Raw genomic sequence first — 24931 nt, 5'->3', positions numbered from 1 at the left:
AAAAGGAATGAGCTCTCCTTGAATATTAGATATGTGCCGTCTCTGTTGTTCAAACAAGCCCTCTAAGTAGGTAATCTGTATCTGTACTGAAATTGGTTTTTAGGACGTTTTTATTTTTTCTATTTCTGCTCTCTGCCATGGACAGGAGGGGCAGGAGATATAAACAAAGAAATAAATGTTTCATTGTTCTTTGAATGTTTTCCCCCCTGGAAGCATGGAAATGAACACTAAACTTGCCCCATGCGCCATTGTATTTCTGGAACTGGCTTTTATGCCAAATGGAAGCCCAAACACAATGCAGACATTAACAGTTAGGGGAAAGTTGTGAAAACAGAATAAACCAGTGCTCTCTGGGTGCTGTCAGACTCCAAAACACATCAGCCTCAGCCAAAATGGACAGTGGTAAGGGATGATGGGAGTTGTAGTACAAAACAACTGGAGAGCCACCACATTGGGCAAGGCTGATCAAAATATTTACTGGAACTTCCAAAACATGAGTACAGAGTAAAAAGGTAAAGGTACCCCTGACCGTTAGGTCCAGTCGAGGACGACTCTGGGGTTGCGGCGCTCATCTCGCTCTATAGGCCGAGGGAGCTGGTGTTTGTCCGCAGAGAGCTTCCGGGTCATGTGGCCAGCATGACTAAGCAGCGCACGGAAACGCCGTGTACCTTCCCACTGGAGTGGTACCTATTTATCTACTTGCACTTTGGCATGCTTTCAAACTATTAGGTGGGCAGGAGCAGGGACCAAGCAAGGGGAGCTCACCCCGTCGCGGGGATTCGAACCGCTGACCTTCTGATCGGCAAGCCCTAGGCTCAATGGATTAGATTACAGCACCACCATGTCCCTTCCAAGACACGAGTACAGAGTAGCTGCTGCTAAAGCCCAAGGGGAAATGTCTGGGTGACGCCTTCTCGCAGCAAATGTATCTTTGCTGCCATAGAAGCCAATTCCCAGCAACCGAGGTCCTTTCGTTCCCCCCAATAAAATATTTGAGGGGGGCTGGGGCCCCACAAAGTTGTTGGGCATTGTCATTCAAATGCTTTGCATGTGCCATGTCTTGTGATTGATTTTGCCAGACGGGGCTTGCCAGCCCTCCACTCAATATTTTATTCAAGTTGGCATCCTTGAAGGCCACTAAAGAGGTAGAAAGGCCTTCTTTTTGGCTTAGCGGGACAGCACCTACCGATTTGAACAGTCCTTTCTGTGCTACTCTAGGCTGACAACCTTTTGCATGGGGGACGTCTCCCTGCAGTTTTGGGATGCTGTACCTGTGCAGCTCATTCTGCATGCCTGAAGTCTTAACGCTCTCAAATTCCTTGCCCTTGACTTGAGATTTCTCCCTAGGATTTTTAATGACTTCAGAAGAGTTGGCAGCGAGCTCATGCTGCCATCTAGTGACCTAACAAAAGAAAAAGAAATTCATTTCCCTCCAAAACGTGAACGCTTCCATACCTGGCGTTTATTATTATTTCGTTATTTATCAAATTTCTATATCGCCCTTCATCCGAGGAACACAGGGGCTGTTTACAATATAAAGCACAGTCATGGCTTCCCTGAAAGAACTGTACAGTGGTGCCTCAGGTTAAGTACTTAATTCGTTCTGGAGGTCCGTTCTTAACCTGACACTGTTCTTAACCTGAAGCACCACTTTAGCTAATGGGGCCTCCTGCTGCTGCTGTGCCATCAGAGCACAATTTCTGTTCTCATCCTGAAGCAAATTTCTTAACCTGAGGTACTATTTCTGGGTTAGTGGAGTCTGTAACCTGAAGCGTATGTAACCTGAGTTACCACTGTAGTTTGTTCTGGGAATAACTCCCAGCACTCTTTAACAAACTGCAGTTCCCACAGTTCTTTGGGGGAAGAAGAAAGGTTTGTTATGAAGAAAGGCTGCAGCTTTTGCAACTTTTTAGTTTAGAGAAAAGGCAAGTAAGAGGCAACATAATAGAAGTTTGTAGCATGGCATGGAGAAAGTTTTGCTCCCTCTCTCATAGCACTAGAACTCACGGGCATCCAATGCTGGAAGATTCAGGCCATGCAAATGGAAGTACTTCTTCATGCAGTCACACCCTCCAACATTTCTCTAATGAAAATAGGGTCATCCCATTCCCTAATGATAATTTTACTATTTATACCCCACACATCTTACTGGGTTGCCCCAGCCACTCTGGGCAGCTTCCAACATATATAAAAACATAATGAAATATTAAACTTTTTTTTTAAAATCCCTATACGGGATTGCCTTCAAATGGTTCGGGGGTCAGATAATGCCATACCCTCCATCATTTCTCCAATGAAAGTAGGGACATCCTATGGAAAAGTGGGACATTCCAGGATTAAATCAGAAACTGGGATGGCTTCTCTAAATCAGGGACTTCCCTACAAAATAGGGACACTTGGAGGGTCTGCACGGTGCATAGTGAAACTGTGGAACTCACTCCCCCAAGAAACAACTTAGATAGTGCTTCTGCCTTCACAGCTGCAGGGAGTAATGCTTCTGAATACCAGCTGCTGGAGGCCACCAGTGTCTGATCAGTCACTGTGGGAACAGGATGATAGACTAGATGGACCATTGGCCTGATCCAGTAGGCTCTTATGTTCATCTCATTGAGGCTGCCTCCGAGATGCCTCCCGTCCTCTGCACATTTTGAAAGCCTGGCAAGGGCTTAAAGGTAAAGGTAAAGGGACCCCTGACCATTAGGTCCAGTCATGGCCAACTCTGGGGTTGCGGCGCTCATCTCGCTTTATTGGCCAAGGGAGCCGGTGTACAGCTTCCGGGTCATGTGGCCAGCATGACTAAGCCGCTTCTGGCGAACCAGAGCAATGGGAACTCACCCCGTTGCGGGGATTCGAACCGCCGACCTTCTGATCGGCAAGTCCTAGGTTCTGTGGTTTAACCCACAGCGCTACCCACGTCCCTGGCAAGGGCTTAGAAATCAGTTAAGTCTTCAGGGCTCCTATGACAGGAGATCTAGGAGCTACTGTGACCGGCTGAAGAGAGATAAAACTGTAGAAAAGATAGGTTTATAATAACAAGTAGTTTGAGGACTGTAACGTCTTGGACAAAAAAAGTGCTTGTGTGGTAAATGAACATTCACTAGCACTGATTTTCAGCTTTCAAATTCAGTTTGGTTGGCAAATTCTAATCAAGTTTAATCTGTCCATGCATTCTCTTCATAAGGTCATTTACATTTTAGCGTAAAAATTAGCAAATGCTTAACAAGAGAGGGAAGAGTTGGCATGCTTATCTTGTTGCAAACATAACCAAGGATCTTAGCCACAAGATGGAGCTATTGCAAAGCTTAATTTATTTTTATACCAGCATCCCCTCTTAGGCGGAAAGGACTTGTCTTTTCTCTTGTACCTTTCATTTTAGGGGAAGGGGGGGTGAGAATCAATTTTATCTCACCCATTAACACATTCCCAGTGCAGCTATAACTGCCAAATGTCTCCTTTCTTGCACATTAAACCAAAACGAGCTTCTCAGCAGTAGCATCCGAGTTGTGAAAAGTCTGAAGAGACTTCTCTGTCTTCCTTTTCATGCTAGGTGAAGTGTGTGTGTGTGTGTGTGTGTGTATACATATATATATATATACAGTATATATGCATGCCTCTAAAAGGCTGGAATGTGTGTGCTGTGAGGCTGCTATTGTACTGACTGACTTTATCGGTGTTTGTCTTTATGCTTCATTTGTGATGCTATAATAATAATAATAATAATAATAATAATAATTTATTATTTATACCCCACCCATCTGGCCACTCTGGGCGGCTTCCAACAAAACACTAAAATACAATAACCTATTAAACTTTAAAGGCTTCCCTAAACAGGGCTGCCTTTGCATCGCATGTTTAATTTTCAAAATGTAAGCCACTCAAATAATCCTGGTTATAAAGCAGCACAGGGGACACGGGTGGCACTGTGGGTTAAACCACAGAACCTAGGACTTGCCGATCAGAAGGTCGGCGGTTCGAATCCCCGCAACGGGGTGGGTGAGCTCCCATTGCTCGGTCCCTGCTCCTGCCAACCTAGCAGTTCAAAAGCATGTCAAAGTGCAAGTAGATAAATAGGTACCGCTCCGGCGGGAAGGTAAACGGCATTTCCGTGCACTGCTCTGGTTTGCCAGAAGCAGCTTAGTCATGCTGGCCACATGACCCGGAAGCTGTACGCTGGCTCCCTTAGCCAGTAAAGTGAGATGAGTGCCGCAACCCCAGAGTTGGCCATGACTGGACCTAATGGTCAGGGGTCCCTTTACCTTTATAAAGCAGCACAGAAGTACAGATTCGCGCCCCCCCCCCCCAATAATCTGTAGCCATATATAGTTGGACCAAAGTTCCACCTCACCCAATATTCTCTACTCTGGCTGACAGCAGCTTTACAAGTATTTGGAGAGACCTGCCTGGATCTAGCTCCACTACCTGAGACCCTAAAATATGGTGTTGTAGATTTATTAGTATGGAATGAATGTTGCGTGATTGGTTCAACGGCACGAGACACATCATATGGGGACTTCTGGCGAGGCAAAATGGCGGGCGCCATGGCAGTGGGCAGCTCCTGAAGCCAGCCAGAGCCAACTGCGCTACCAGGCTGATTCCAGGCTGCTGAGACTGCCGCTGCCGCCACCACTGCCAAGGGGGAACTGGGGACGGCTGGCGCGTCAACTGGGGGAACCGCTGACCCACGACTCAAATGGAGCCGAGAGTGAGAGACTTTCCAGCGGCGCTCCGGGGCCAGGAAAACCATGGAGCTGATGCAGGGAGAAGGAGTGTAGCACCCTGCTTGTGGTTAACGCTTAGCTGGAATGAAATATTCAACGCAGCAATAGAGAAATTAAAATAATAATTTATTTGTCGGACAAATAAATAAGAGGCACAGTGGTATATGGTTACCAAGCTCTGGCCTGGCCTCCTGCCATTATGGCCAGCACTTATATTCCCTCAGCTCAGCCCCCTTGCTCCTCCTTTGGCTGCCTCTGTCCAATCAGCCTGGTTAAAATTCCTATTGGCTGTTTGCTAGAACCAATCATAAAAGATACACCCATTTCCTATTACCTTTTATGGGAGACAAAGAGCTATATTTCCTTCTATTTATAATTGGCAAATAAGTAGTCATATATCTTACATTTACCTCGACCAGGCACCTTAATTACCAGATAACCTTTTGCCCTAGACTAGGCGCCTTAACTAACATTTCATCTTTTGCCCTATTGCCCTATTCACTCCAAAACAGATGGTGGCTAATTTTATCTGAACAGATCTTTTTGTTCATCTTCCCACACATTATCAATGAAAGATCTCCTTCTTTGGAGGTCACCAAGCAAAGGCTCGACAACCATATGTCAGGAGTGCTCTGATGGTGTTTCCTGCTCGGCAGGTGTTTGGACTCGATGGCCCTTGTGGTCTCTTCCAACTCTTCTATGATTCTATGATTCTATGATTCTATGATTTCTTACTTTCTAAATCCTTTGCATAATTACATTTAAGCCAATATATTTCATAACATAGTTTTTTTTTAGAAGAAAGGGAACTTAGCAAAAGCTAAGCTAAATTCTAAATTCTAAAGATTCAAAGCAGTTTCGCCTAGTGCAGTTGCTGTTTGTATTAGCTCTTGCCCTTTTAACCTTAGGAAGATGTGGCTCAAGTTTAATGGGAGGCACAATAATTATTACTATTTAATTGTGTTTTTGCAACCTTGATTGTATTCTATAATTTGTATGGTCAGTGTGACCTTTTGCTCCTAGCCTGTAATTTCCTTTTACAACCCTGAGACACTGCTATAGATCAGGGGGGCCCTTGATCAAGAAGATAAACAGCTGCCAGAGTATGGTTTCTGCCTGGCATGAGAGATACAAACATTTACAAATATATATTTCTTTAAGGTCATTTTTAGAATACAGGAATCTGATCAAAATATAAGCCTTGATTAAAATGCAGGCTATGATCAGATGCCTCATTAGGAGAGGAGAAGGAGAAGAAAGTGAGAGAAAGAGAAAGGAGAAAAAAGAGGGGAGCCCTGACTTTGCTGCGCCGCTGCTGCCACTGCTGCTATGGAGGAGAGGCAGGAGAGCACCAGGAGGGCAAGGACATGTAGACAAGCCCAGGCCCGACCCGAGCCTACTCCATGACGGCTAGCTCTCCAAGAGAGCAGGCTGGGGCCCAGTGGAAGTCCGTGTGACAGAGGAGACCACAGAAGAGAAGATATTACTTCTTAATTATTTTTTTAAAAAATAACTTTTTTAAAAAAAAAAAAACTTTCCCCCCTCTCTTAAAAAAAAAGTGTCCCTGGATTCTTTGGGGAAAATCTGGTAACCTTACCCTAAAAGGGAAATGAAACTGAGACGCCCTGTCTGTGAAGCAGCCGCTGTCTACTGTGTAACCTCTATAGACACAATATCTTTCCTGGGATCAGAATTTGGCTAACCCAGAAATTTCTGTGGACCTCAACTGAAGCAAGATACAGAATGGCCCCAGGAGTAATCCATCCAAGAATACTCTTTAATCAGGAGATTTTTACCTTTCCTGATCATCCTGCTGCTGAAAGGGCCATCAATCAGTGGTAGATTGCAAGCAGAAGGTTTTAAGTGTAAACCCTCGCATTTCCTGGTAGGGAAGGGACAGACCCCTGCTTGAAAACCTGGAAAGATGAAGAAGAGTTTGGATTTGATATCCCGCCTTTCACTCCCCTTCAGGAGTCTCAAAGCGGCTAACATTCTCCTTTCCCTTCCTCCCCCACATCAAACACTCTGCGAGGTGAGTGGGGCTGAGAGACTTCAAAGAAGTGTGACTGGCCCAAGGTCACCCAGCAGCTGCATGTGGAGGAGCAGAGACACGAACCCGGTTCACCAGATTACGAGTCTATCGTTCTTAACCACTACACCACACTGGCTCTCAAGATGCTGCCAGACAACCATTTTATCTAATTATTTAATTAAATCAGCAGCTCAGAGTAATAAGAGCATACTTAGCAAGGCCACTGTGTGCTAGGAGTTCAGGCAGAGCTGAAATGAATTTGTATTTCAACATTCTCCCTTGCATTTTGTTCCTCTAGATGTTCTCTGGATGTATGAATATTTGGAGAATATTCTCCAAATGTTTTAGTTTTCAGTATCGAGCACCAAACAGGGCATAAATATTGTTCAGATTAAAAGGCAGACATGAAGTAAGTTACTTAGGTTGAGTAAAATCAGCTTCTGGGCAATTAGCTTGTTGGGTACCACTAAAAAAAAATAAGATAAAACTTGAAAGCATTTATCTGCAAGGCTGTAATAGGGAAACTTGAATTATGGAGATTCACACTGTTAGTTGCTATGGGACTTGCTATGGGACTTGATTAAAGAGACTTTGCCCAGTAAATCCAGGAAAAACAGAGAGAATATTAGCCAACCATTTGCTCAATAGACTCATCTTTATCTAATTATTCAACTTCTCTGTTATCAGAAATAGGTTAATGATTACAGTCAGGTCAGTCTGATATGCACAGCTGCATTCAGTGTCTGGATGTGAAGCAGGTTTCCATGTGCCCAGAGGAATGAAAAGGTCTCTTGGACTGGGTGCACACCATACCTTTAAAGCACATTTCCCCCAAAGAATCCTGCGAACTGTAGTTTCTTAAGGGTGCTGGGAATTGTAGTTCTGTGGGAGGTAAACACACAGCTCTCAGGATTCTGTGGAGTAAACAATGTGCTTTAAATGTATGGTGTGTACACAGCCTAGTGTTTTAAGACGACATAAGCAGCAAGATTTCACGTCCAGAAGAGGTTAAAAAAGCAGGATTTGGAAAAGATCCACCCAGCTGCCTGTTCAAATATTTGGCAAATACTCCACAGTTGTTTTTAAATTTGTATTTGACACCCAGTGGTCTTTGGTTTCTGCATTTGTTATGCAGCCATTCATTCACTCCTCCGGGTATAGGGCGGTATATAAATTCAATTAATAAATAATAATAATAATAATAATAATAATAATAATAATAATAATTCATTTAACTTTTTTTTAAAAATGCTGCAAAAATGGTATATAGGACTACAGAGTTCGCTCTGTAGGGCTGACTAAAGGTCCCTTTATAAGTCCCTGACCACAGCCTGCACCCTAGTTCCCCTCAGGGAGCACAGGCCTTTCTCAAGCAGAAGCAAGTGACGTGGGGGAGACCTCCTTAGGGTCCCATCCGGAAACGAGGGTTATGTGCTCCCACTCCTTTTCTACATTCCCAAGTCTGGCACGCTGCAACTTGGAAATTACTCCAGATTGGCTTTTACCTTCTCTATTTAATAATGCATCCCGGCAGAGCTGCTTCTTCAGACGCACTGTTCCGTGGCCTGCACAAAAGAAAGCAACAAGGCTTCCCGTGTTCCACAATAGGCAGCCAAAAGAAATTGCTTTGGATGTGCTGCTGTTCCTTTCTGCCTTTTTACTGGGGTCCAGGCACATTTACTGTCTCATCACAATCTAAAACAACCAAAGATTCTTGTGGCACTTAAAAAAAAATATAGGTACAATATTAATTGGGGCATGTTTTGTGGACTTTGACAAATCTGGTAAATTTTGCTGCTAGAGACTAACATGGCTAGCCATCTAGAAATCACCACAGTCTATGCCAGGGTTGGGGAACCTGTGGCTCTAGAGTTGTTGTCAACCCCAGCCCTTGCGGCTGATGATCAGGGATTATGGGAGTTGTAGTCCAACAACAGCTGGTCCTCACTCCTGGTCTAGGTGATCATTTTTTTCCTGTTGTCACAAAAGCAGTGCCATTGACCATACATTCTGATATCACACTGAGGTTGGCTGAGCAACTCTTCTTCACGTCCTATGCTAAAGTTGGCTATTGGATGAAGAATCCAAAATCCACAGCAGGGTAATATCAACCAAAATAGTACAAAATCTGGCTCATACTTTTAATTAATATTTTATATAGTTTTATGTAAGCTGCTTAAAGACTTTTGTCAATTAAGCAGTATACAGTACAAATCTTGGCAAATAAAAGTAAGATGAAGTTCCCACCAAATAATGGATAAGCAAGGTGATGGACTATGTAGAATTGGCAAAGTTAACAGCCAAAATAGAAGAATCTAACAATGAGAGCTTTGTGGAAGAATGGAAGGCTTTTCTGGACTATTTAAAGACATATTATGGTTTGATGAACTCGCAAGCAGGGTTTGAAATATAAGCAACAGAAAGAATTAGAGCATACAGTATTGTTGTGTTGATACAGTGGTACCTTGGGTTACAGACACTTCAGGTTACAGACGCTTCAGGTTACAGACTCTGCTAACCCAGAAATAGTACCTCGGTTTAAGAACTTTGCTTCAGGATGAGAACAGAAATTGTGCAGCGGTGGCGTGGTGGCAGCGGGAGGCCCCATTAGCTAAAGTGGTGCTTCAGGTTAAGAACAGTTTCAGGTTAAGAACGGACATCCGGAATGAATTAAGTATTTAAACCAGAGGTACCACTGTATATGAAATAGAGGGTATTGTGCAGCAAAAAGGGGGGAGGCAGAATTAAAACACCCTGAAAAATGGGACGGGAAGTTAAGAAAAGATAAATTTATTATATATTGAAGTATATATGTCAATTTTTTAAAAATTTCAATAAAAAATTATTACCCAAAAATTTTCAAATAAATAATACAGTAAGATTTCGACTTCTCTTGCACCCACTAGTTATCCACTTCACATTCACACTTGTATGTTCCATCGCTTCCCTCTGGTTGCTTGTGACATAATGAATGAGCAATGAGTCATTTGGGCCTAGTCTTGTAAGATACAAATATTGGCAAATAAATCAATAAAGCTAGGCTCCAGGACAGTTGCATCAGTGCAACGCCATGCCTATAATACTATGCCAGTGTTGCTAACCAATCTATGACACGGTCATGGCACAACATTATGAGTCGATGCTACTATGGTTACAATGGTTATCATCACAAGATGTGGCATAATAGCGATAGACAAAGGCATTCTTTAAGTCCCATGTACACTTATGCTTAGGATCAAACTCAAGTAAGACACATTTCCAAGTAAATATACATAGGACCAGGGTATAAGAAGCACAGGAACGAATGGATAATAGGGGACATTGTCAAAATAGAATGACGTCAACCCAGCTTTCTTCTCTTTCCAGAACTGGTCTACCAGATGCCTCCAGAAAGACCAGAAGAAGGGCATGAAGACCACAATATTCCTCAATTATTATTATTTTGTCCCCAAAAGTATATTGTGGCTCAGTGGTAGAGCACCTGCTTTTTGTGCAGAAGGCTCCGGGTTCAATCCTAAGCATCTTCAGGTAGGGCGAGGAGACCCATCTGAAGTCCTGGAGAGTTGCTCCCAGTTATTGTTGAAAATACTGAGCTAGATCATAGATCAATGGTCCAACTCCCTACAAGGCAGCTTCCTATGTTCCCATGTCTCTGAACTTGAAGGTTTTCTAACAGCTTTGCTCTCCTAGCACACTTATTTGGGAATCAGTCCAGCTCCCAGGAGTTCTTGAGACCGCCGCCCAACCCTGCCTCATGGGTGGGCCGGCGCTGCCATTACTTCTGAACGAGGCAACCCGGGCTTCATTTATCTATACATTTTATTTTGTTTTTAAAGACTGCCATTTGAGGGCAAAAGCTGCCTTGATTTATATGTCGCTTTCCTATGGCTGGTGCCAAAGCAACTTCTACAACAGCCATTCAACGATTATTTAAATGCAACCTCACATTTGAAACACGATGTTTCTGACCCATTTGCAATCTCCCTTTCTTTGCAGCAAGCTGTGTGTGTGTTTGAGTGTTTGTGCACACCTGTAACTCAGTACTGCGGAACACTTCATGTATCTGGTGAAGTGAGCTGTAGCCTACAAAAGCTGACGCCCTAATAAACTTCCATTACCCTTTTATGATGTCAGCAACAAACACTCTGCTTTTGCTGCAACAGCCAAGAGCGACACAACACACCCTTCTGAAAAATACCTGAACGTTTAATTTAAACACTCTATGTTGTTGTTGTTTAGTCGTTTAGTTGTGTCTGACTCTTCGTCACCCCATGGACCAAAGCATGCCAGGCCCTTCTGTCTTCCACTGCCTCCTGCAGCTTGGTCAAACTTATGCTGGTAGCTTCGAGAACACTGTCTAACCATCTCGTCCTCTGCCGTCCCCTTCTTCTTGTGCTCTCCATCTTTCCCAACATCAGGGTCTTTTCTAGGGAGTCTTCTCTTCTCATGAGGTGGCCAAAGTATTGGAGCCTCAGCTTCACGATCTGTCCTTCCAGTGAGCACTCAGGGCTGATTTCCTTAAGAATGGAGAAGTTTGATCTTCTTGCAGTCCATGGGACTCTCAAGAGTCTCTTCCAACACCATAATTCAAAAGCATCAATTCTTCGGCGACCAGCCTTCTTTATGGTCCAGCTCTCACTTCCATACATCAAACACCCTATACAGTGGTACCTCGGGTTAAGAACTTAATTTGTTCCGGAGGTCCGTTCTTAACCTGAAACTGTTCTTAACCTGAAGCACCACTTTAGCTAATGGGGCCTCCTGCTGCCGCCACGCCGCTGGAGTACAATTTCTGTTCTCATCCTGAAGCAAAGTTCTTAACCCGAGGTACTATTTCTGGGTTAACGGAGTCTGTAACCTGAAGGGTATGTAACCCGAGGTACCACTGTACTAGCCGCCTATCTGGATTTGATGCTACAGAAGCAGCCGCCCCCCCTCGCATTTTTTTTGCATTGCTCCGTCCTAAAGTCCGAGGCGCGGTTCGTAATTTGCAGCTGGGGGGGTAGCCCCTTTTCCTTTAGCGCGCGGCGCCGAGGCTGCCACATGGGTTGCCCCGCCCCTCACCCTCCGTAACGCCGCCTGCGGGCGAGGCAGAAAAGAGAGGGAGCGGCGAGGAAAAAGGGACGTTCCCTCCAGCACCTCCCTCAAGAGGAGTGGGCGGGGACATGAACCCGCCGTCCCCCCCAGGCGGTCGCCCCTCCCTCCCACTCGCCAGCTCGGGCGCCATTGGCCGGCTGCGGCCAGCGAAGCTCCTCTGATTGGTCGGGCCCTCCTCCTCGGAGGGGCGTGGCCCGAGCCTGTGGGCCCGCCCCGTCCCTCCGTTCCCCCTCCCTCCTGCAGGGCAAGAAAGAGGCGGCGAGTCGCGCGCGGCGGCTGGCCTTTGGGCGGGTTGCCTCGCAATGCTGCTGCCGCCGCCGCCCTCGTCGCTTCTGCCGGGAGGCGCCCCGGGCGCTGGAGCGCGAGCCATGGCGGGGCCGGAGCTCCAGGACGAGGCCGGCCTCCGCGAGCAGCAGGACGAAGGCGGGGAGCGAGGCCGCGGCGGGGCCACGGCCGAGTGCGCCCGGGGCCGTGCGCCCGGGGCCAGCAGGGCGGTGTCCGAGGCGGAGGCCGCTGCGTCAGCTGCCCAAGGGGACCCAGACGGCGCCGGTCCCCGCTGGGGAGCCCAGCACGCCGGAGCCCGCGAGCTGGCCGAGCTCTACTCCCCCGGTGAGGCCGGCGTGAGCGCGGGGGGGGGGGAGGTGTTCTTTCTCTCGCCTCTGAGTTAAAACGTGGCGCGGGTGGGACTCCGGGTCTGACGCAGGTTAAGGGTTCCGTTCACACGTGACGCCCGGTATCTGACTTCGGGCGCGCGCCTGGAACCTTTGAAGCCTTCCCCGTGCACGCACCTCGCCCCTAGTGGAAAGCGTGGCCTGCTTCACACCTGCAAGGAACATCTCCTTTACTCTTCTTCTCGTGATTGTTGCGCACTTGAGGAATGGCAGCCGGGAGTGTGTGAAGAGACTCCCCTGGGAAGGGAGTTCGTGGGAATATTCTGCTGCTAGAGAAGGGAAATCGGCACCATGCACTAACCAACTTTTCTTTCTGCAAGTTGTGACTAGATTTTATTGCTTAGCTAATTGGGTAGGTTAGTTGGTTGAAAAGAATAATAATAATCTGCCTTATCAGTTAATCTCTCATTATATATATTCTACCTGATGACTCCGTGGCTCCCTTTATTAGCTAAACAAAAGCATTTATCGAATCAGTCCAACAAATATTGTTCTAGTTGGTCCTTTGACATATGCAGGTCCATCCTAGAAGTGGCAATACATGTGGATGTGAAGTGGAAGAGAAGGTTTTGAGGCCAGCTGGCATACTTGAAATTCAGATTTAGTTGGCAGAATATTGTTAATTAACTACTATTTCTTTGAATGGATGTTTTTTTCAATGTAGTGATTTTGTAGTATAAGTAATTGGACTGTGAACTTGTCCTGTAAAGTAAACAAACACACATGATACAAGTATCCTTGCCAGCTGTGATTAGCTGCAAATCTCTGTTGAGTGGCAAATGTGTGGTTGTTGCCATGTAATGTGTGAGATGACTTTCTGGAGGCATAGAGCCAGGTATGTTGCAAAAGCTCACACTGGCAAATCTGACCATTTTTTACAGTTGAATAACTACTATAAAGTAGCCATGTCCTTAACATTCTCCACTGGGAGATTATTTCCCAGGAGATTTGCTAAAAGCCTGAGGCTGTGTATCTTAACAGAAGTTACTGGTATGTTCAATGTGTTTATTCATAGTGGCTTTGGGTGGTTAGGGAAGGTAATATATTTTGTGGCAAGTTTAGGCTACAAGGCCAAAAAACTATTCTTATCTATTGTTTTACAGTGAGGACAGTGGTGTGATCTTACATATTCGCATGTGCTTTAGTATTCCCACTGCATATGAATTTAAAGAAAAATCTGCATTTCATCCTAATAGTTATTATGATTCATTTTACGAAATAGTGTGTTTGAGTAGTTGCCCATTTCCTGTTTTCTTCTCCAAAACTTTTTTCTTCTCCAAAAGTAGTGTTACAAAGGCCCCATGGTCATTTCAGTTTTTTCCTGAAATTAGTTACTATGTTGGTAGTATGTACTGTATCATATGAAGGAGCTCTTTGAACCCTTTCTGCAGCCCTGTAATGGGGGGAACCTGTGGCCCTCCAGATTTCAGACTACAATTCCCATTATCCTGGCAGGTAGACTTGCTGGTTGAGGCCTATAGGAGTGGAAGTCTGCCTGGAGGGTGCCCCTATCAGCTCTAATATTAGTTTACTATTTTAGGTGGTGTGAGGTTAAGCAAGCTGGTAATTCTTCTGTTTCCAGCTTTGGGTGTGGTGAACAGAAAAATGAGCATGCAATAAAATTTCATTTTTTATAGTTTCTAAGTTCAATTTCCCTACCGGGCATCTGGCTGAAACCCTACTTAAAATAATTTATCCAGCCATGAGGGCAGGCCCTGACTGGTTGGCCTTTCCCTTGAAACCCAGAGACTGATTATTTTGGGCAGACCATTCTGTTGGCCCAACCAGTGTGATTTGATCAGATATTTGTTATCTCAGCCTCATAGGTAGCTGCTACATGGCTGATAGAACATTTTGAGCTGGGGTGGGCAGCCCTCAGCCCCATTTTGTGAGAGGAGATAGATGTAGTGATGGAAACCCACTGCAAGTGATTGGTTCAGGACTCTGTCAAGAACGATCTGCCCTTTCCCCAGTTGCCATCTGGGTGGGGAGGGTGAGAGAAAGGTGTCAGAAACAGAAATGGGAGTGGCAGAGAGAGAGGGTTGGGTGGCCCTGCTCACTTTTGGTATGCATCTCTAACAGAGGGCATTAGGGTCAGAGGTGTTGCCAGAAATCCAGTGCATGCTAGTCATTTGAAATCCTTTTTGTGACCCATCATAAATATTGTTTCCTTTTTTAGTAAGTGCCATATGATAAGTGCCGGCTGGCAGTTGGAACAGGAATCTGGAGAAAAGTCAGAGACCTTCGCAGGATTTCCTACTTCCCTTGCCCTTCATAGAACACCATTTAAGAAATGATAAGCAGCAAGCTTGGGGAACATAAAAGAGCAAGGCTTACGGATCCTGTAGTGCCAAGCATTTGTATACACGTGGGAATCTTTCGGACATCTCTAAGGGCTGGTATCTTTAAAACTCGCTGGTAACTTAGATATTCATGGCATTCAGAAACTTGGGTCCTCCCTCCTTCAGTTCAGCACAAGACATTTTGTCTTGGCCAGCCGAACACTGTGAGAATCTAAGTCCCGCCTTCGTTCAGGAAACAGCACGTACTTCCTTCGGTAACTTTCCTGCCTCATGTGACTAAGGCTTATAAGTGTGCTTTTTAGGTCACTTTCTTGCTGTACTGAAAGACAAAACCCCACCCATCCCAGGCTCCAGTGAATGAAGCTTGCAGATGCCAGACCTTAGTGGATGCAGTTGGAGTGCAAACTGATCTCCTTGATTTAATTCTGTTTTGTCAGCCTGTCATCTTGACACTGCTGATAGGAGCTGGCATCTCTTCAGTGTATAAGAAAGTGTTTAAGGTACTTTTTTTTTAACTGTTTGCAGTCTTAATTGCATTTGGAAAGGCTTAGGATTCTGTGTTGGGCTTCTTGAGACAAAGCATGCAAATAAGCCTGTGAGTCACTAGTCCACCCCACTTAACCTGTCTGTGTTATTCATGGCACATCAGTGTGCCACAGAAGACCCAACTCCTAAAATTTACAAAAGCTTCACTGTCTTAGTCAGCAGCAGGTGACTTGGTACTCTGCTTGAGTGAGTTGCTATTTACAAGTCTGCTTTAGAGCAAGCTCCTGTTCGTAGCAAAATCAACTGATTAACCCCACATTTAAGTCTCCTTCATGGGCTATTCCAAACATTTTTAAAGATGTTTGGGGAGTCTGAAATCCAGTCGTCTGAGGACGTGTCTGGCTATATTGATTTTGTTCCAGAAATCTAGCACACGCAAGAGCTGGCAGTGTCCCTATTTTGCAGTTGTTGTAGGAACAGCAAATATGTCTTGTTCAAGGTTACAGCACAAATAGGAACCCTTTGTGTTCCTAAAGGAGTTTGCTTCCTTAATCAGAACTTTTTAAGGTTTGGAAGAGGCTTAAAATAGGAATCGGCAGCTAAAGGCTCTCCACTTTAATCAGGTCCTCTGAGGGGGTACTGCCTGACCCACATTTTGCCAACCCAGAGGAAAGACGTGTGTATTATGAAGGGGATGGCATTAGTGGTAATAGGACTTGCCAGTCCATCATGCCTTAACCCATTCACAGAACAGACGTCTAAGAAATCTAGTTACTGAACAAGCTTAAAGGGAAGCCATTGGAAAAGCTTTTCTTATGTTTCTAGATCTGAAGCCCTGCACTTCCATTGTTTCTAACTACCATTGTTGCCTAAAAAATAAAATGTTGGACTTGTCTCAACGGATTTTCGCTTCAGATTTCTTCTTAAGCCATGTGTGACCCACCACACATCCCAGTCTGAATATCTGAAACTGGAAGAGTAGCAACCTATTAAAGTGCTTGGATATTAAATACCGAACTACTCATAATGTGTAAATGAAAATAGGCAACTTGTGTGAGTAATGCTGGAAATAGGTTTCTATTCAGAATCTAAGCCTGCAATTATGATTTAGTCCATGTGCTTATTAGGGTGCGGTGGAGGGAACTTGAGTCAGTTCATTGTACTCTGGCAGTGGACTGTCTCGTTGATACACATTTGATTTCCAGTGGCAGTTCTTTTCTTTTTAAGGTGATTTCTGAAGAAGTTAAGAAAAGGCAGGTTCTTTGTTATGTTTGTATATGTGTGGCTTTAAAAGAGGACAAGGTATCCTATTTTTTTCTAGGAGTCTAATGATTGCTACCCAAGCTGTTGCCAAAATTGAATGCAGTACAAAAAGTTCACTGAATGTAAATCTGTGGATCACTGGTGCTCACAAGAGGATGGTGCAGAAAGTAACCTAAATTGAGAAAAGAACCCAGAGTTTTTAAAGTTTGATGCAAGCCAAACTGGGTTAATTCTGTTGGTAGAGCATGGACTCTTAATCTCAGGGTTGTGGGTTTGAGCCCCACATTGGGCAAAAGATTCCTGCATTGCAGAGGGTTGGACTAGATGATCCTTGTGGTCCCGTTCCAGCTCTCCAGTTCTATGATTCTATGAAACAGGAAGCTTACATGCTCCAAGAGGGTGACTCCTGTTCCAGGAACCATGATCACAAGCATGGCTTTGCAGGGGCTATAAACCACATGTACAGTGGACTGTATGGACATTATCTCTCTCATAACAATTAAGCTAGATTTATATGTGCTGTCATGGCACTGAGCATTCCACTCCTGCTTCACTCCACTGACAGTTGCTTCGAAAGTAAAATAACTGGGTACAGTGACATTGAATTACATCTATTTTAAATGTCACTGGGATTATGTAGGTTGGCAGCAGACATGATTCCGTGTTTCTTTTGTGCAACTTGCAGTTTTACTGTGAGTATATCATTCACTTTGCTCTGACTTACTTCTATGTGGCTATGCACCAGTGTAAATGACAGCATGGAGAACTTCAGTACATGTATTAGACCATGGCATTTGGATTTAATAGACATTTCTTCTTAACTACTCTCTTCCACACTTTTTTAGCAACATAGATTTTCATGCTTGGTTTTTAATTTGCAGGTGATTTCAAAATGCTCTTAGTGCACCTGCCTGTTCAGAAACCTTGGGTCGTATAAGTTGTTCCTACATCTCTGATGAAAGGCACATGTCAGTTTCAGCAATTTTCTCTCTCCCTACATCCCCCTAAAATTTGTTCTGTAGGTTTCAACGACACTTGAAGGTTTGGGAGGGTGTGTGTGTGTGGATAGGGTGGTATCATTGGAAATTTGCTTCTCTCAACATTCTGCTGAGAGATGCCTTCCATCAGAAAAGGGAGACCAGGATACCACCCATTATGGATGTGGACTGACAGTTCATTTGCAGTTACAGCATTACAGTAACAGGTAAAATAACTTCTAAATTTCACATGATGGGAAATTTTCTACCGCTGTTGCAGGATAATTGCAGGTGTCTTTGGCACATTGCCAGCAGACTTTCCCCTTCGCTCAACCTAAACCATTCAAGTGAATAAAATGTATTGCAGCATTTAGTAGCTGTGACCATTTTTGCTGCTTTCAACAGAAAAACCCTAAACTGCTTTTGGGCTAAAACGCCTTAGCAGGCAGGTTTAAATATAAGAGTGTGCACTATATGTGGATTGTGGATTTTCAGCTCTCCAGTTCCCTGTGCTATTTAGCATTTGTCAGGTGGCCTATGCCAGCTGAACAGTTTTACCTGTTTGCCGCTGAGGTTTGCCATTGAGCAGCTTGTCAACACATCAAATCTGCCTGTTTCAGTATCTGAATGTTTATCGTCACCATCATTTTTAAAATCTGTATTTTGTATTTATTAAATTTGTTCAGAGAAGATGCTGTAATACTCTTGCTTTAGAATGCGTTCTGTGTTAGATGAACGTGGCTATTTGTGGGAATTGTTTCAGTCCTCAAAGCAGGCACCTTATTACTTCCACTGTCTCTTGTGTGTGAAAATTGGTGGGCAATTTAAGCCCTGTACTTTAAAGGAATCTGCTAATCTTGGTGGATGCAATGTGTGTTCACCAGACTTGCACACTGTATGACCCGCCAAGCAGCCATGAATTGTGGTTTGCCAAGTGCTTGACAAGCCTTTTCTCAGGCAGTTGGCAAAAAGGGGGAGTTTTCTCAAGCTGCTGGTGGACTGTAGTTAACTTTGTGGATCCAAAAGCCTGGCATAAATCATGAACGCACTAAATGGATTAAATCCGTTTGCACAGTTAAAAAATCCTGAAGCTCCCCTTCAGGAGTCACAAAGCTGGCAGCTGTACAAATGCAAATGATAATCATTGTTATTAAGGCTTGCTACCTGCCCTTCACTCTAAATTCCCAGGATGGGTTACAGTGGCTCAAATAACAGAATTTAAAACCACATAGAACCCAATCACAATTACAACAACAGTCCTACATTAATTAGCAATTTCCAGGTAAATCACCAAAATACTTTACAGCTGTCAAAGGCCAGGGTGTGTCTTCAGCATGTAACAAAAGGCAAATAATTATGCTGGATGCACCTCTATAAGGGAGGGACTTGCAGTTTTTAGGCTGCCGCAGAGAAAGCTGTCTCCTGGGCCACCAGTTCTTGAAACCTTTACAGTGTGTTGGTGTAGATGGTGATTCACTTTAAAATCCGTTGCTGCAATCTATGTGGCGTTCTGCTATTTGTCACTGAAGGCTCCACAACGCTATCAACACTTGCTGTCTACATTAATCTAGGCACTTTACAGTTAAGTTCATTTTTGGCCATACTGTATGGACAGATTTGGATTCCACATGGATACATGCATATGGGGTGACTTCTCGGTCCACCAATTCTGCAAAATCCTCAGCTTTGACTTGAAATGGCAGGGTTGTCTTCACAAGCAGCTTGCACATGGTTCCCTTGGGCGATGCATGAAAGCACCATGAAGTTCCCCACATGTTAATTGTTCCTTGTGGATTTGGGCATTTAGCTCTTCTATTTAGGGTGCAGTTGCTCCTCTGCAGAATGTGGGTATTAACTTGGATGCCATAGAGGCTGACTTAGAATAATACCCATGTTGTGATCATACCCATGTCTGAAAACATGCTGTCGGTTTTGTATTCTGTCTTGTTCTACCTGTGACATTTATGGGTTTGTGCAAACTGCACTGACTTCATGCAGTTTCTCTTGTATCACCTAAAGCAGGCATAGGCAAACTCGGCCCTCCAGATGTTTTGGGACTACAACTCCCATCATCCCTAGCTAACAGAACCAGTGGTCAGGGATGATGAGAGTTGTAGTCCCAAAACATCTAGAGGGCTGAGTTTGCCTATGCCTGACCTAAAGCTACATTTCTGGGTTTGCTTGGTTCATTTGAGACAGGGCCAGTCTTTGTGTGGGTGTGGGCATGCTATGCATACTTCACTTAGGTACATTTCATCCTTCCCTGCTTCATGCATTTGCTTTGCATAGTGGAGGAGGGAGCTTATCCTCACCATCATGCAGAGAGAGGGCATTGTGAACTGTGTGTTCTATGCAAATTTATGTTCATCCATGCAGTTATCTTTCCCACTGCCTTATAGGTGGACCTTGGTATGTCTGAGCACTGATACGGATCACCTGGTTAATGCTAGATGTCTGATAATAGAAGCATGCCAGTTCCATACCACAATTCAGGGTGTAGATGATGAACTGCAGTTAATTTTTCAATGGGAGTGGAAGCTTCTAATCGTATCTTTGTGGCCATTCTGGTTGGGGAACATTTTAGCTTGGAGGGAGGGCTAGGCTTGTTCTTGTAATGCTGAGCCATAGTTAGCTTTATATCTGACTGCAGCCTCTAAATCGTGGGCTGTAATGGTTACATTTCAAATGATCTAGATAACCTTTTAGTTTCATTCAGATGACAACACACCCTACGGGATGTAATAGCTTTGCTTCTCAAACTTAGCACAGTATGTATAGTAAGCGAACAGAGACCTCACATAATCATTTATTGTGTTTGTGTTGGGGGGGGGGAATAATGCAAGATTGTTGTTTAGTCGTGTCCGCCTCTTCGTGACCCCATGGACCAGAGCACGCCAGGCACTCCTGTCTTCCACTGCCTCCTGCAGTTTGGTCAAACTCATATTAGTAGCCTTGAGAACACTGTCCAACCATCTTGTCCTCTGTTGTCCCCTTCTCCTTGTGCCCTCCATCTTTCCCAACATCAGGGTCTTTTCCAGGGAGTCTTCTCTTCAATTTGGCACATTAAAGAGCATGAGTCTCTTAATCTCAGGGTCGTGGGTTTGAGCCCCACATTGGGCAAAAGATTCCTGCATTTCAGGGGGTTGCACCACATGGCCCTCGTGGTCCCTCCCAATTCTACAATTCTATGATTTCCTGTGTGTCTCTGATGAGATGCAATATTTGCTTGTACAAGAAATATTAGGTGGGATTCACCTAATGAGTCTTGTCGCCAGAAGCCCTGTGCAAGGACTTCTGCTTGCACAATCGGGCTTTCCTCCCTCGCCTCTCCCTGTGGCCTCCAAGAATTGGTGGGGAGGGGAGTCAGAAGAGCTACTAGAACAGTGGAGGTGGGGAAAGAGAGGGGGCAATCATTCGATCTGGCAACCTGCAATTATTGGGTAGATGTGACATTTATAATAGCAGTGAATCCCACCCATTAATTTCTAAGCAATACACTTGCAGCACTGCCCAGTCCTATACGCAAGGGTAATGCTACCACAAGTAAGACCCTTGGGCAGAGCCATAGCTATGGGGTAGGGGGGCTTGCTGGGGCTTTTTCGTGCCCTGGGTGAAGCCTCCAGAGGGGCACCATTGAGGCCCCCAGCCTGTGTGTGTCTGTGTGTGTGTGTGCAAATGTGCACGGGGTGTGCGTGCCAAACTGGGTCTTTGACCCAGGCGAAATAAAGCCTGGTTTCGCCCCTGCCTTGGAATAATCTAGTGGCATTAATTTGTGCAATCTCTTTGCAACTTTCACAAGTGTGCAAAAGCTGATCGCAGCTGAGGAGCCCAATTCAGCAATGCAAAATAATGGAGAGAGTATGCTGCGAAAGGAATGTTGCTTATACCATTTTGCTTATGGTAGTAGCCTATAGCGGATAAGTTTGCTATTTTGCTACTGCCAATAGCTTCCTCTTACTGCTCATAGACTACAATGAACCAGTGTTAGAAACTGAGATATAAAAACTAGGAGCTATATGGCACCTTAAACCTAGATTGTGGGCAGAACAACGGAATGTCTAGGCACACTTTTTTTATAACAACAATACAAAGCTGAACATGAAGGAACTGCAGATAAAATTTTACGTTCATTTTTCACATGGTCTGTTCCTTCCCCTGTCCACCCCACCCCCATAATATTCTTAAGAGGGTCTCTGCTCCAGTCTTCAGGGAGTAGCTGGAAGTGCAGAGGCAGAAAAAGGTCTTCCTTCCACTCTGCAGTTTTAATCTGAAATCGTAGGCACAGTACTGCGGCCAGAGCTGAGAAATTGCTTGCACTAATGAACTCCCCTGCCACAAAATGCGCCTAGAACAATGGGAGTTTCGAACACTGCTAGGAACTTGCCCATCCACCTGTCACTGCTTGTGCTAGGCCATTGTGGGAAATGGGATGCTGGACCAGATAGACCTTTGAACTGATCCAGCAGTGTTTTTCTTATGTTCACTATTGTAGAATTTAAAAAATAAGCTGTGTGTGTGTTCACTGTTCAATCTACCTGTTAAATTAAAAAATGCTTTTTTTTTTTGTTAAACAGGGAAGAGACTGCAGGAATGGATTAGTGTCATCCTATGTTTTTCTCTGATGTCTTTCAACTTCTACCATCTTCTCTTCTGCTTGAGACTGGAACATGCCTTCTCAATTATTTTTGGGATATGTAAGTACGAACTGATTATATAATACAGTAGGCGAATTGCAGAAGTGCACAGTGGAAACAAAGATGCCATCATAAATGCTTATAGCTTAATCCTTAGCTCCCTAATTAAGGGAACCATGTTATTATCTGCAGCATCTATTCTATTCAGGTGTGCTGTAGAATAGGTGAGGGCTTAAACTGAGTAGAACAACACACACAAGCTGATGCCTGTTGCCTTCACTTATGATCCTCACACACTGAACACAAAGTCTGAAGTAGGATTCTAAGTGTGTTCAGCTGAACATACTTAAAATATTCCCTGTGGCTGAGAACTTTGATAATGCAATGTTCCCATTCACACGGAGGTTTCTAAGCTTGTTCAGTTGGGTAAATGTAGAATTTTCATCAGAATTTCATGCTAAGTGCGCAGAGGCTCAAAGTTTCTTCCTGTGGGGATGGGGATGTTGGGGACAAGGATAATATGTGTGTTCCTGCCTCCTCTCTATACTCATAAATCTTGGGCTCTTGAAGGTGGCTTATAAGTTGAGAGCAATAAGATTTGGTGTGGTGGATTTGGCTAAGTAAAATCTGCAAAAGAATTGGTTTTTGTAAACGTCTTCAAGTTTAGTACCCATATCCTTTGGGCCGTCTGATAGAAGTGCTACCAGTCGGATGCCGTGAGGGCATATATTTTCGTTGTATTACCAAACTGCATTTGGCTTCCCAGAAATGACGAACCAAGTAGTCATCTGGTATATAGCTGAGCTTCCTGCATTTTTGCACTTGTTGAACCTGCTTGCACAAGTCAGCTTGGCAAATAGGAGCTGTGTAATACGCAGCCTACCTTCAGGTTAACTGAGAAATCCGAAACAGAAAATGCTCCCTTAGCCATATTAATGCCACTTCAGGCATTTGAAATGCTGATTTCATTGGAACCTTCCATTGTGAGAGTGGCTGCTGTGTGCTGACCCCAGCAAAAGAGGGTTCAAAGTGACTTCACTGACTTCTATTGAAGATGCTGTGTTTTTTGGGCTAGCAGCATTTAAATTTTTGCCCTGACTTGTGCTATCCAGTAACTTGCTACCATACCAGCACCTGGCCCAAGAAACCCTGAGGTTTGGCTAGCCCTTCCCGAACATAGGCCTACTCTGTGGAATGCGTTGCCTATAAGCAGTTCAGCAGGAGCCACTATCACTTGCTTTTAGATGTCTTCTAAGAGCTAGGGACGCGGGTGGCGCTGTGGGTTAAACCACAGAGCCTAGGGCTTGCCAATCAGAAGGTCGGTGGTTCGAATCCCCGTGATGGGGTGAGCTCCCGTTGCTCCCTGCTCCTGCCAACCTAACAGTTCAAAAGCACGTCAAAGTGCAAGTAGATAAATAGGTACCGCTCCGGCAGGAAGGTAAACGGCGTTTCTGTGCACTGCTCTGGTTCACCAGAAGCGGCTTAGTCATGCTGGCCACACGACCCGGAAGCTGTAAGCCGGCTCCCTCGGCCAATAAAGCGAGATGAGCGCCGCAACCCCAGAGTCGGCCACGACTGGACCTAATAGTCAGTGTCCCTTTACCTTTACCTTTACGAGCTAATACTCAGACAGGCCTTTCAAACCTGAGATGCTTTGCCAACCAGCTTTACTGATGTGTTCGACGTGTTTACAGCTGTTTTTATTGTAATACTGTGCTGCTAGGTTGTAAACTGCCTTGTGATATTTTACATGAAAGTGTGGTTTATAAATACTTAAATGAATACAAAGATATCATTCTGACACCTGATACATTTGCAATAACTTTATTTGACTGGCTCCTCGGCACTTGAGTGTAAATTGTCAATATTGCTGTTCAGGGAAATGGTTAATGAGTGGTACTTAAGGGCTCCTGTGTAGAGAGATTGAACTGTGGTTCTTAGAAGTTCTGTATCCGAGCTCTGCATTGCAGGCCAGACAGTTCTTCCACCTTGGCTTAGTTTGGAATATCAGGGATGTATACTTTGGTGTTGTCATTCATAAAATGTATTTGTTGACTTTCAGAGAAATATTGCTGCAGTTAATGCTGCATGTGGTGTTGTGCTTTATGCCAGTGCCTGTGTGAAACCCATTCATCTTAATACAGGTCACCCAGGAGCAGCATTTTGTGGCTTGTTCTCTCTGGCTTTGGGATCTGGTTCTGGTTTGGGATTCTGCTAATGTCCTGTCTAAATGTAAATAGCAGCTGTGGGGGAAAGTGGAGCAGCCTCAAATGTGGGGAAGCTTCACAAAAACAACCTCTCTGGAGCTGCTACTTGCATCTCAAGGGACGCTTTCACAGAGCAGCTTCAGAGAGTTAAATTGGGCAGGGACTATAACAGAGAGAAACTTCTGTTCCACCCACCAACCATCTAGAGGCTGCTTAAATTTCCTTGCAGCTGCTATTGCATTTTTTTTTAATATGTTTATTGCCTTCACATATAATTTTTTTTTTTTTTTTTTTTGCATTTTATTACAATTTAACCCAATCATTCGCAGTTTTTCCTTCTGGTCATTGTACATATCTGCTGAAGATAATTTTTAAAAATTTTAATTCAGTGGATTTCTTACTTGTCCAGGATGGGTTACAATAATAAAATAGACAATTACAGAACAAATAAAATGATTGCATAAAACAAGAAACTGCTATGACTTTATGCAGCTCATGAAGTGGCCACTGGTCGATGAAAACTCAAGTGATAATAAATTCGTT

At 44.4% G+C, this 24931-nt stretch overlaps 1 protein-coding gene across 1 annotated transcript in view; it reads left to right on the top strand.

The window, feature by feature from the left end:
- The first annotated feature begins 12100 nt into the window (after nucleotides 1-12100).
- The window catches only part of PEDS1 (plasmanylethanolamine desaturase 1), a 32607-nt gene continuing 19776 nt past the window's right edge, over nucleotides 12101-24931 (top strand). The window contains exons 1-2 of the mRNA XM_053394239.1: nucleotides 12101-12456; nucleotides 22122-22241. Coding sequence (XP_053250214.1) covers nucleotides 12150-12456; nucleotides 22122-22241 — 427 coding nt within the window. The 5' untranslated portion in view covers nucleotides 12101-12149. The remainder of the gene's footprint in view (nucleotides 12457-22121; nucleotides 22242-24931) is intronic.

This window comes from Podarcis raffonei, chromosome 6 (genome assembly GCF_027172205.1).
Source record: "Podarcis raffonei isolate rPodRaf1 chromosome 6, rPodRaf1.pri, whole genome shotgun sequence".
Taxonomy (NCBI): Eukaryota; Metazoa; Chordata; class Lepidosauria; order Squamata; family Lacertidae; genus Podarcis; species Podarcis raffonei.
This window is presented reverse-complemented; position numbering and strand designations above follow the sequence as displayed.